This window comes from Hypanus sabinus, chromosome 5, assembly GCF_030144855.1.
Source record: "Hypanus sabinus isolate sHypSab1 chromosome 5, sHypSab1.hap1, whole genome shotgun sequence".
NCBI classification, from domain to species: Eukaryota; Metazoa; Chordata; class Chondrichthyes; order Myliobatiformes; family Dasyatidae; genus Hypanus; species Hypanus sabinus.
Window position 1 is genome coordinate 33783937 of NC_082710.1, and position 13612 is coordinate 33797548.

The window sequence follows — 13612 nt, forward strand, 5'->3', positions numbered from 1 at the left end:
GAGATGTAACACTGAGCATCATAGGAAGTCATTCCTGCCTGTGGCCATCAAACTTTACAACTCCTCCCTTGGAGTGTCAGACACCCTGAGCCAATAAGCTGGTCCTGGACTTATTTCCACTTGGCATAATTTACTTATTATTTATGGTTTTATATTGCTATATTTCTACACTATTCTTGGTTGGTATGACTGTAACAAAACCCAATTTCCCTCGGGATCAATAAAGTATGTCTGTCTATCTGATCAACACGTCCACCCATTAACACCACTACATACACATCACCTTGTGTCACTTTATGTACATAAAATCAGGCTATGTATACAACAGTTACTTGTACATTGTGCTTCATAGGTTGGTTTTTATATTTACATTTATTGTGTTTGTTTGGCTTATGGTGGTTTTTTTATACTGCATTGGATCCAGACAAACAACCAATTCTTGCTCTTTTGAGCTCTTGTACTAAAGTGTGAAAATAGACAATTTTGAAACTTGAATATTGAGAGCCAATGGTCTGGGGAGTCACTGTAAGTCACATGGCAACACAGTTCACAGGGTGCTTGTGAAAGTGAGGACAGTGTACGAGGAAACAGCGCATGTTAGGAACTGATAGTGTAAGGTAATATGTATGAGTAGCTGTCAGAAGAATGCTAAACTATAAGAATTTGTTGCAATCTCCCATATATCGGCAAAATAATTTTGCAGTCGTTTCTGGCGCCCGCTCTCTCCCTGTTTCAACGTCTTGGTCCAGTTTCCCGTTCCCCCTCAATGAAATCAGCGGGAATGCAGAGTGTAACTACATACGTATCTAGGTAAAACTAAAACCGAATGCGGAAGAGAGGAACAGGAAGCAAGGTGGGAGGAAAATTAAATACAAACTCAAATATAAAGAGAGCATTGAACCCCTGTGAGTGAGAAAGAATGAGGGAGAGAGCGAAGGCGGAAAAGAAAACGTTTCCGAAATCTAATGATTTTGCACATAAGAGTCCTCATTTGCGTTGCCAGCTCAAATTAAACTATCTGTTTGCGGGAAGATTGCTGATTACTGTGGGGAGATGAAAGTCCTTCCCACCATTTCTATCGTGCATTTCTGATTTTTTTTATTTGTTATTTGGCTCTGAAATATCAGGTCACATTAAAGAAATGTTTGTGTTTACCACCGAAGCTGCTCTCCGACTTCGGCCTTGCTTCAGAACTGGACAGCTAACACGTTTTATATACAGTATATGAAAAGTGTGAAAAGCCGAGCGTTGCTCTCAATTAAGGTTCATGAAATGGGTCAAAATACGTTACTGAATAGAATAATCAGCGATGTATGAACTATAAATCTGAAATAAATGATGATAGTCATGCCTGCCATGTAGCCTGGTCGTCCGTTTGTTGCCGAGTTACTTACGGTGCTGGCTGTCACAACACCCATGAGCGTTGCATTCAACGCTACCCAGGTACCGGCTGCCCTCGCACAGGACGTAAGCTCACAGACTGAAGCAAGGAGAAACACCCCTTTTATTGAGAAGCTGGCGAAACGAGGTGATCATGGTGAACACCAATAAGACCAAGAAGAAAAAGTTTGAAGATTTGGAAGAGGGTGAGTATTTTATGCTTTTGCGAGAAGCTGTTCATCTGAATCGACTCTGGAGCACTTACAGTGTTTTTTATAACTGTACCAAACGTGCTAGCACAATACGATTCATTTACATGGCACGTCATTCACTTTGGTCAACGATCAATTGTGACACTTGTTCAATCTCCTTGATAGATATTTCGAACAAGTGTGTAGGTGATGTTTGTCTTCATTGTTTTAATCTGTGAGGGAGGCTCTAAGGGGAACAGAGGTGAATGTGTCATTCTTATGAAAGAGTACTTGCTGGTGAAATTAAAACGGAAGGAATTGCGGTGGCAGTGGATCAAAATTAATAGGAAGAGGGGAACAGTTGTTTACTCGGAGTTGGCCAGTGATGTTCCTCAGCGGACTATTGACTTTTTCTTTAATGTACTTGATGATCTTGGCTATTTTATGCAAAGTATAAATTCAGGGTAAAATTGGCAATGGATGCAAAACTCAAAAATATGGAACCCAAGGAGCAGGATGATAACTAGAACACTGAGTAGAGGAAGCTGGACTGAGACAAGGGTAAAGGTGGAGAGCTAAGGAGGGCAAATATAAAATAGTTGGTACAATTTTAAAGGTTGGCCTGGGGAAAAGGGGGTCTGTGAATTGAGTGTGTGTCTAAACCTTAGAAGGAGGCTATTAAAAATGAATGGAATTTGAAATAATATAAACAGTGGTAATTGAGCACAAAGGGAAGGAAGCTATATTAAATATTTATAAAATCCTTTATCCTACAGTCTCAGATCCATACTTTAGGAAGAGCAAGGTCTAAGCAAAATGCAGAAAATATATAGTAAAGTGGTAGTGACCTCATATGGTGGGGGTGGGGGACAGGAAAAGAAACAGCTGTTCTACTGAGTGCAGAAGCAATAATGCAAAGATCTGAAAATAGGTCTCAAATAGAGTGAAAAAAGGATACAGGCACAGCCAATGGATAGCCCAGTGTTTGAGAGGCTGTTGAAATAGATGGGGATGTATTTGCCGACTGCTGTGGGCTGCAGTCATCTTCCACTGGGTGGGAATGGGGCACTTTTACATGCCTTCTCTTCGCAATGACACAATTCATACCACCCCTTCTCACCACACCCCCCTGAGCCTGAGCTTTAACTACTGGGGGCTTGGCCTGGCTGAGCATAGCTATGACCACAGAGCAGATGCACTCACACACTGAGTAATGACTAGTAACCACTCTTTCTGCACTTTCTCACTAACTGGGTACAGCTGCTTCTATGATCCTCTCCCTCATTCTATTTTTGCTATTTTTCCACCCTTTGAACAGTACTTAGGAACAGAACACTGCAGCACCCTAGAGATTGACGATAAACCATTTCTGGTGGCAAATAGCTTATCAACATTAGCTGAATGGCAGAAGGACCAAGGCTTGAGGAAACTTCTGTTTTAAGCCACATTATTATGAACTGGAATCCAGTGACTGAAAGGGCAATGAAGAAAATTCCAGTAGTACTTTTCAAATGGAGTTATATAAATGCTCAAAGGTGAATAAATCATATGCCACGGGACATAAGATTGAATAGCTCCAACAGATATGATAGGATTTTGGCCCTGCTCTTATTTTACATTGATTCAATGATTACTGAAGGTTTTATTGCGATCATAAGTTTTTCCACGTTTGTCAAATGCTTTTTCAGTGATGCATGAACAAAAATTGAGCATCTGTGTTATAATTATTATTGTCTACATGATTTAATAATAAAAGATCTTTCTATCACATCATTTGCTGCAGTTTTGATTTTTTCCCTGAAACTTTTGCTTTTATTTATTATAAAACCATTTTTCAGCAGTACTTTCTAAGACACAGAAAGTACTGAGGAACAGCTTGTCTCATAGCTTCTGCAGCCTGGGTTCAATCCTGACCTATGTGGATGGTAATGTGGAGCTTGCATGTTGCCTGTGCCAACATGAATTTCCTCTGGGTTCCCCAGTTTCCTCCAACGTCCCAACAACTGTGGGTTGGTGGGTGAATTGTCATCGAAAATTGTCCCTAGTGTGTTAGAAAAGCAGTAGAACCAGAATGGAGAGGAGAGTTAGTAGGTAAATGGGGTTAATAAAATGAGTCATGGTAGTATTGGTTTTAAAAATGGAAATGTTTGCTGTGGATTTGGTGGACCACAGAATATGTTTCTGTACTGTATTGCTCTAAGACACTAGTAATTATCTTTGGCGGTATCTAAGAATATGTTTTTCCTAGATAATGGAATCCTTTTTAAAATTAGAAATTGATTTTTCTGTGATTGAAACAATGGATCGACATGGTTAAATATTTAGATTTTAGTATCTGATCTAATTATGCCTCCAAATTACTTGACAACTAATTACAAATTTAGATTGAAATCCATATGGTTGGAAATTAGCACTATTTATGATCTTCAGTTCAGACATTAACTAGTAACTACTGTCTGACAATAGTGTCTGGTCTCAAACAATCGGTAGATCATTTTACATGTTCAGCACCATTCTTCTGGAGCTAGTTCCATCAAAATCCTTAGTTGAGGCTTCTGCAATAGAACTTGTGTATAGCACACCTCCTTCTCCAGGATGTGGGCAGATGGACCACCTGATATGGTTGTAACTCATGAGCCCAGCAATATATCGTATGTGTTAATGGAAGTAGTTTGCTATGTACATCATGAAGAGTGTCAGAGTCTGAACTATTGGAAACAATTGTTTGATAATATTGATAGGGTGATTAACTTTTGACTTCCTCTTTAAAGGCTTTATCATTTGTGTTTGATCAAATGAAAGTTCTTGAGTTTGGAAAAGAAACTACAAGAGCAGGATGATAGCATGGGCATGGGGGTATTGATAGCTTGCAAGTGAATAGATGGTGGGATGATGGAAAATGAAAAGGAAGGGTATACTTATTAACATTTTATCGATATTGAAACTCGATAAGTTGCAGAAGTCAAAAGTCTGAAATAACAAACAGAAGATGTTGGAAATACAGCAGACCCAGAAACATTTGTTGAAGCAGAAACAGTTTGAATGAAGGATCCTTGACCTGAAACTTAAGCTCTGTTTCTTTTTCCACAGATACTGCCTGCCCTGATGAGTGTTTACATCATTTTATGTTTTTATTATCATCTTCTATGTTCAATATATATTCTGTCAGGAAATATAGAGCAGGCTTCACCAAAAAGCAGTAAATGATAAGTTTAGTAATAGGTCACAGAATAACAAGCCGTATGGGGACCACAAAGCAAGAGGGAGCAGAAGCTAAATACAACAAGCAACAAGGTAAACTTTATGCAGGGAGAGTGAAAGCTAGGAGCTACTGGTTCAATGATGGGGTTAAGTAGGCTGCAGGTAATGAGTCTGGAGTGAGCAGCAGGCAAATCCTATTAGCTGAGTAGAGACTGGGAGCTGCCTGCACAGGTAGAGACTGGGAGGTGCTTGGAGGTGTCAGTGGGGACAGGCTTGACAGGAACCAACACCCGCCCCCTCCGCTGGCTGGCTCCCAATGTCCAGGACAATCCAGATACATTTTAATAATCTATGAGCCACTAGTCTATGGAAGTGCACAGTGACACAGCAGAGAAGTCAGTCAAACTGTCAGGGAGAGAGAAGAAGACTCTTGTAGTCCAAATAAATTAAAAATACAAACAAACAAGCAGGAAAATGACTCAAACACCTGCAGTACCTACCTAATAAAGACTCACAAGATATTTGATTTTTCTAAACTAGGGGACTTTGAGAGATAGCTGGGATGATTTGAGAAAGTTAGGGTTGCAAACAATTTCACTCAAGCTTCAGAAGAGCATCAAGTAAGCACATTGATATACTGCATGGCTGATGAAGCAGATGACATCATGGGTGGACTAGGACTGACAGATGCTCAAAAAAGAAAAAGGGAACAGTACAGAACAGATATAAAGAATATTTCACAAGAAAGCGAAGTGTGATATGGGAAACCTCCTCAAATACCAACTGTACTGCAACTTAGAAAAATATCAATTCCACACTCCATAATGTAACAAATATGAAAAACTCTGCAGATGCGGATATCCAAGATGAGATCTTCAGTGGTTTACTGAGTAACTCTAGATTGTTGTGCAGCCAATTATTACATTTTTTCCTTGCCAATGTGGTTAGTGTTACTAATACATCAAAGGGGATTTTTATGTTATTTGTAAGGATTTCAACGTTCACTTGGGTGATGATTTTCATTGCTTCATTTATTTCTTTTACTCCTCCTATGGTCCTCTTGTTTCTGCCTCTGGATCGAGACTCTTGAGAAAAGCTGCTGCAATGCCATTGAGTGATGGAGGTGAAAGCTGGATTTTCTCTTCTTTGATATTGTCATTGGCTGGCAATTATGTGGGGCACTTATGCTTGCTGCCTATCAGCCCAGGCCTCCATATTGTACAGGTCTTGCTACATTTGATTGTGGACTGCTTCATTATCAAAGGGGTCAAGAATGTGCTGAATATTGTGCAATCATCAGTGAATATCCCTATTTTTGACGTTATGACTGAAAGACGGTCATTGAGGGAGCAGCTGAAGATAGTTGGGCCTAGGACACTACCCTGACAAACCCTTGCAGAGATGCACTGTGGCTGAGATGGTTAACCTCTAAATACCACAACTCCTTACAGCTACAATTCCAACCTGCGGAAGGTTTCCCCCTGATTTCTGTTGACCCTAATTTATCCAGGGTTCCTTGATATTATGCTCAATAAAAACTGCTTTGAAGTTAAAGGCAGTTACTCTCATTTCACACAAACTGTTCCAGCAACTCTACAAGTCAAGCAGCATCTACTGAAGGGAATAAACAGTCAATGTTTTGGGCCGAGAACAATAAGACTATAAAACAATTAGATCTTCATCAGGACTTACAGTATCTGCAGAATCTCTTGTGTTTACTCTCATTTTAAGCTCTTTGTCCATGTTTGGACCAAAGCCGTAATGAACTCAAGATCTGAGGACTTTATGGAGCCTAAACTGAGCTTCTGTAAGAAAGTATTAAGAAAGTGCCACTTGATGGCATGGTTGATGATCTCTTCCAGCACTTTGCTGATGATCATGAGCAGACTAATTGGGCGTTAAATGGCCAGGTTGGGTTTGTCCTGCTTCTTGTGACATGAGAAACCATGGAGCTTGGTCCTCCAGAGAGTTATTTGTCTATTAGCATTCATGACTGGATATAGCAGGACTTCAGAGCAAAATTCTAATCCATTCGTTATGGAATTACTTAGCCCCATCTATTTCATGTTGGTAATGCTGTTTACTATGCAAGGCAATTCTCTCCTGTCCAGGTTAATTTCTCATTCTGAGAAATGCCCAGTGCTTCTCCTGGGACCCATCCATACTCAAAAACTTCAACAAGTATACCGTGGACAACATTCTGACTGGCTGCATCACCATCAGGCATGGAGGCACTGCTGCACAAAACTGAAATCAACTTGTAAGATTAGTCAGCTCTGTCATCGGTACCAGAATCCATGGTATCTGAGACATCTTCAAGGAGTGCCTTAGGAAGGTGGCATCCATCATTAAGGATTCCCACCATGCAGGACAAGCCCTCTTCACACTGTTACTGATGGGAAGGAGGTACCGAAAGCTGAAGGCACACACTTGGAGATTCAGGAACAGCTTCTTCCTCTCTGCCAACCATTTTCCAAATGGACATTGAAATCATCAACATTGTTTCACTACTTTTTTTACTTGTTATTTTACACTACTTATTATAACTTAACTATTTAATATATAGTTAATGTAACTCAGCTTTTCCCTCTGTTATGATCCCAGCCCCCTCCTTTGTGAGAATCACAAGAGCACCCGTTGAGGGGGGGGGGGGGTCAGTAGACCCAGGAAGTGAGAGAGAGAGAAACGTGAAAAATTGCACGTCCCACCAGGAATACAGAATAAGATGCCAGCAACTATTGTCTCATGGAGACCACGTGAAAAGCCCTCAGGCAAGGTGGGCTGGTTTTGAGAGAGAGATTGCATCATCCCAACCTGATTGACACCTGCGACCCCGTGAGGAAGTATAAAGGAGAGTCTCAGGGACACAGCCCCTCAGACGCACCCAGAAGACACGAGAGAGTGATCCCGCAGCAGTGGGAAGCCATTCTGAAGGAAGCCACGTGCGTTAGATTCCGGGATTGGAATTTGTGGCTGGAATCACAGAAAACCGCTTTTAACTAACATCGGGGAGAGGAAACCAATGCTCCCCCTATTTCACGGAAGATTCATCAAGACTCGGCAAGTTCTTTCTCTTCTCCCCCCAATCTCTCTCTCTCGGTCGCCCCACGCAAAACCCAGCGATTTTAAAAGGGCTGAGGCCTGCAGACTTTCAGAGTGACTTTTATATTTCCAATGGACAATCTATTAACCCCTAGACACCAGCAGAGCTCACTTCTTAATAATGATTATTACTATACCCACGCTTTAGGTTGAATGTTGACGATGTGCACTATCTGAATGTATGTATTAACCCTACTTTTGTGTCAATAAAAACGTTTGAAAATAGTGACAACAGACTTCAACAGACCTCTCTATCTTTGCTGGTAAGTTATCCAGTTACGGGATACGTAACAATTGGGGGCTCGTCCGGGATTTGACACCAAATTGGGAGGCCAGTGAATTGGGCTTGTAAATAAAAAAAAAAACTTGAATCTGGTTACGCGGGTAGCCAGACGGGAAACCAGCAAAGATGGACATGGGGGAATTTATGGAAAACCAAATGGTGGGGGTGCTAGAGGCGGCCACCAAATCAGACTTGTTAAATTTGGCGAAGGGGTTGAACCTCACAGAAGTGAGGTTGTCCATGAAAAAGTGGGAGGTACGAAGGGCCATAACCCAGTATTACATTGGGAAGAAGGTGTTTGAAGCTGAGGTATTGGGAGATATCCCTGAAGAGATACCATCAAGTGGGACGGTTCAGTTAGAGGTGGAGAAATTGAAGTTGGAACATGAAATTAAGTTAAAAGAGCTGGAAGCGGCTGAGAGAGAAAGAGAGAGAGAGAGAGAGAGAGAGAGAGGGAAAGGCAAGAGAGAGAGAGGGAAAGGCAAAGGCAGCATGAAATTAACCTAAAGAAGCTAGAAGCTGAAGAGAAAGAGAGGGAACAGGCCGAGAAAGAGAAGGAACGGGCCGAGAATGAGAAACAGAGGCAACATGACCAGGAAATTGAGAAGATGAAGAACGAACAATGAGATCAAGGGTTAGACAAGCAGAGCGGTTTAATGTTAGTAGGGAGTTGAGATTGGTGCCCCCGTTCGAGGAGACAGATGTCGATAGCTATTTCTTGCTTTTTGAAAAGGTGGCAGTAAATCAGAAGTGGCCAAAAGAGCAGTGGGTGACGTTGTTACAAAGTGTGTTAAAGGGGAAAGCCCAACGAGCATATACGGCCTTGTCCCTGGAGGAGGGAGTAGCGGAGAATTATGATGAGGTAAAAAAGGTAATTCTCCGGACTTACGAATTGGTACCTGAGGCCTACAGACAAAAGTTTAGAAATTTAAGGAAAGGGTGGAATCAAACGTATACCAAGCTAGCCCATGAGAAGGGGGTGCTCTTGGACCGTTGGTGCACCACGGAAAGAGTGGGCGAGGATTATGGGCATCTCAGGGAGTTATTTTTTGATTGAGGAATTCAAAAGTTGTTCCGGAGGAGATCCGGGTGTATTTGAATGAGAAGCCGGATAAGTCCATTTCAGAATTTGCCAGGTTGGCGGACAAATATGTCCTAACCCACAAGACATCCTCGAATAAAGGTCCCCAGAGAGACCGTGGGAACGATCGAGAAAGTCCGACGAGTGAGGCAGAGGTCCCACCGGGAGCTAGCGGTAAGGTTGAGGGGGAAAAGCAAGACGGCCAGAGGGCTCCAGGTTTGACCTGTTTTAATTGTGGAAAGGAGGGGCACATTGCATCTCGATGCTTTGCTCCGAGGAAAGAGATAGGAAGAGGGAAAGCCACAGTCCCTATCGGGTGTGCCGTGGTAATCAGCAAATCGACCAGAGAGCCGAGGGTAGACAGAGTACGAGAGGGCTCTGGGAGTTGTCTGTCACACGGAACTGTGTCTGTGACGGAGGGAGACCCACCAGTTTCCGTACGAATCTGGAGGGATACGGGCTCTGAATTATCCCTGGTTAGCCGTAAGGTACTAGAATTTGGTCGAGAAACGGGCATGGTAAAGGTGGAAGGAATAAATAAATGGATAGAAATGGTGCCCTTATATAAGGTAATTCTGGATTGTGAGCTGGTGTATGGATCAGTTGAAATAGGGGTGCCCTCAGAATTCCCGAGAGCTGACGTGAACATACTGCTGGGAAACGACTTAGCAGGGGGTAAGGTTTGGTCAGCCATGCTGCCGACCTGGCGACCGGCGAGTACGGTGGCCCCGTCCCTAGCGCACAAGGACCATCTCACCGGCGAGGTCACTCGCAGCCTGTCGAGAGAGAGAGCTGTGAACGAGAGCAGTTTAAATCTGGCCAGTTTTGATTTGGCCGAGACGTCTTTGCCGACCCTGTGCCATGAGGGTTTCGAGGGTGGTAAGACGAAGAGTAGTAAAGTGAAAGGGGGTAAGGGAGAGGAGATAGATCTGCCTTTAGCGAAGAGAAAGGTCCTAAAGGTAGGAGATAAAGATGAGAAACAGATAAAGCTGTTGAAAGGTCCAGAGTTGGACATGGATGATCTATCTGGTTTGGCAGAATTGTTTGAAGAACTTGAGAGTTCTAAAGGTGTTCCCGATAACGAGAGGAGGGCAGTCCTAGATGGAAAGGATACCCTTGCCTCGAAGGGGTCTGCTGAAAAGGCCGAGGAGGTTGTTTCAGCTCGCAGGGTTGCGCCTTCCCCGGGTGGGAGCTGCTCAGAGAGTAACTGGGAACTTCCCCGGGTGGGAGCTGCCCAGAGAGTAACTGGGAGGATCGGGGGAGGTTAGAATTTGAAAAAGGTACGGGTGTTGAAAGCCTGGAAGAGGCCAATGTCCCGTTTGAGTGTGTCCAAGATGGGGATGCCCGAGGGGCTGAACCTAGTAACGGAGCTCAGAAGAAGTCTGACGTATCTGACCCAGTGGAACGGGGCGGCCGTCCTTGTGGGTCAGATGGACTCGGTTCAGTGGGAAAAGGGTTAACCTTGGTAACCGGGGAAAGTGTGAGTTCCCCGGCGTCTGTACTCGAAGTTAATGCAGAATTTAAGAATGGGGGGGGGGTGAGGATTGTTGGCGAAGGAAACGGAAAGCCTGTAGTTTCCAAATCGAAGGAAGAAATCTTAAACCTGGCAGATTGCTCACAGAGTGAGCCAGGGAATAGCGGGGCCCCCCACTCTATTGTTACGCCAGGATGGGGTGTGAAAAGGCTGCCTTCGACAGGCTACTTGAGCGAAGAGTTCGAATCAAACACCAATAACCTGAAGGGGACTGATAAAAGGGCCAGCCACCTGGGTAAAATCGAAGAATTGGGTGAAAAGGGTCTAAGTTTGGGGCATGGTGCTGCAAAAATAACCCCGATGAACGAGGCTGGTGAGAGTTCACCACGAAAAATTACTCAAGTTCCCCACGGGGGGCTCGCTGAAAAAGAGGCGACGGTTAATGGAGATGCCATTGTTAGACAGCCAGGCAGGTTGAACAGGTTTGCGCTAAAGCCTGTGAATAATAAATACAGCCCTTTTGGAGACCTGCCGGTTAAGTTAAACGACTGAAACGATTAGTAGTCGCGTAAACTTTTGTAAATGCACCTAAGCTAAGGTCACACCTCCTTAGTTTTGTTGCTTAGAAAAAAAAATTAAATAAGTGGTTATTGAATTGAAGTCTGATGTACGGTTCGCAATGTTAAGATATGAAAGAAAGGGACACTGTAATCGTTAACTATTTAGATACTGACTTGAATGTATAACGGTAGTATTTTGTGAAAAGAAAAACTTGTGTATTGTGTTAGATCCAAAACTCCTGTAAGACTGTGAACCACTCCGTTTTAACCGCTGGTAGAACGTTTTTTTAAGAGGGGAGGTGTTATGATCCCAGCCCCCTCCTTTGTGAGAATTGCAAGAGCACCCGTTGGGGGGGGGGGGGGTCAGTAGACCCAGGAAGTGAGAGAGAGAGAAACGTGAAAAATTGCACGTCCCACCAGGGATACAGAATAAGATGCCAGCAACTATTGTCTCATGGAGACCACGTGAAAAGCCCTCGGGCAAGGTGGGCTGGTTTTGAGAGAGATTGCATCATCCCAACCTGATTGACACCTGCGACCCCGTGAGGAAGTATAAAGGAGAGTCTCAGGGACACAGCCCCTCAGACGCACCGAGAAGACATGAGAGAGTGATCCCGCAGCAGCGGGAAGCCATTCTGAAGGAAGCCACGTGCGTTAGATTCCGGGATTGGAATTTGTGGCTGGAATCACAGAAAACCGCTTTTAACTAACATCAGGGAGAGGAAACCAACGCTCCCCCAATTTCACGGAAGCTTCATCAAGACTCAGCAAGTTCTTTCTCTTCTCCCCCCCAATCTCTCTCTCTCGGTCGCCCCACGCAAAACCCAGCGATTTTAAAAGGGCTGAGGCCTGCAGACTTTCAGAGTGACTTTTATCCAACGGACAATCTATTAACCCCTAGACACCAGCAGAGCTCACTTCTTAATGATGATTATTACTATACCCGTGCTTTAGATTGAATGTTGACGATGTGCACAATCTGAATGTATGTATTAACCCTACTTTTGTGTCCCTTTATAAATAAAAACATTTGAAAATAGTGACAACAGACTTCAACAGACCTCTCTATCTTTGCTGGTAAGTTATCCAGTTACGGGACACGTAACACCTCTATTTTTATCATGTAGTTCATTGTACTGCTGCTGGTGATTTCATGACATAGGCTGGTGATATTAAATTTGATTCTGATTCTTCAAGGAAGCGGGGTTGTTTTCCTGGTTTGATTGTAATGGAAGAGTGGGTAAATGCAGGCCACGAGTTTCCAGACGATGGTTGGGTATAATTCTGCAGTCCAGTCCTGGGCTGCGAGACCTCATGTCACAGGGCCCCATTTACATGGTAGTTGTGCAACATGAAGTCATTTTGATTGTGAAGATGGGATTTCTTTTCCATAAGGACAGTATGGTAGTCACTTCTTCCAGTATTATCGCAGAAGGACGCATCTGCAACAGGCAGACTGGTGAGGATAATATCGAGTACATGTTCTCTCTTGTTCCCTCACCACCTGCCACAGACCCAATCTAGTAGCAATATCATCATGAAAAAGATTGAACAGATGATCTGTTAAGACTGCCTTTTACTGAGTTTTATGTCAATTATCAGAGGACAAGCATTTAATGTTGTGGTGGAGGGGAGTTTAAAGGAGCTGTGAAAGGCAAGTATTTATATACAGAGAGGCGTACGGTGCGTGCCTTCAATGGGCTGCCAGGGGCAGTGGTAGAAGCAGACATGACAGTGGCATTTAACTTCTAAATATGAACATACATAGAATGGAGTCATATGGATCAAGTCCAGGCAGAGGAGATTTAATTTAATTTGGAATTGTATTTGGAACAGGTGCCATGGAACAAAGGGCATGCTCTTGTGCTGTAATGTTCCGTGTTCTGTTTTAAAGATTACCAGATCTTCGGAGAGGCTTCCTGCTTATTAAACCAGTAGCATTCCAAGGGGCTGCTCCTCGCAAAGTCAGAGCCTTGTACTTCATTGTGCTCAGGGAACAAGGAATGTCCTGGCCTATCTATCGGTGAATGAGCTATGCTGGCAATAATTCAGGCTTTGCTGAGTGCACCTGGAGCATTGATGCCAGGAAGCCCCAGATGATGGAAATCCTGGGAGAGAATGTGATAACTAGTTTATTCTAGAAAGTAGTGGAAATTAGATTATTAAAGCTGGGAGTCTTGGGGCAGCGATTGCATTAAATTCTTGATAGCAAAAGCTAATAACATTCTAAAGTTGCTACTGCTTAATTACATTGCAAGACTATTTATAATGTCAGGACATTAGAGTGAAATGTTTTCTCTCACGCATACAGTACTGCTTATGTGTACTGTTTTTATTTTT

At 43.2% G+C, this 13612-nt stretch overlaps 1 protein-coding gene across 1 annotated transcript in view; it reads left to right on the forward strand.

The window, feature by feature from the left end:
- Window positions 1-1534: 1534 nt before the first annotated feature.
- LOC132393872 (transmembrane channel-like protein 2-A) overlaps window positions 1535-13612 on the forward strand; it is a 65462-nt gene continuing 53384 nt past the window's right edge. Inside the window, exon 1 of the mRNA XM_059969266.1 lies at window positions 1535-1586. Coding sequence (XP_059825249.1) covers window positions 1535-1586 — 52 coding nt within the window. The remainder of the gene's footprint in view (window positions 1587-13612) is intronic.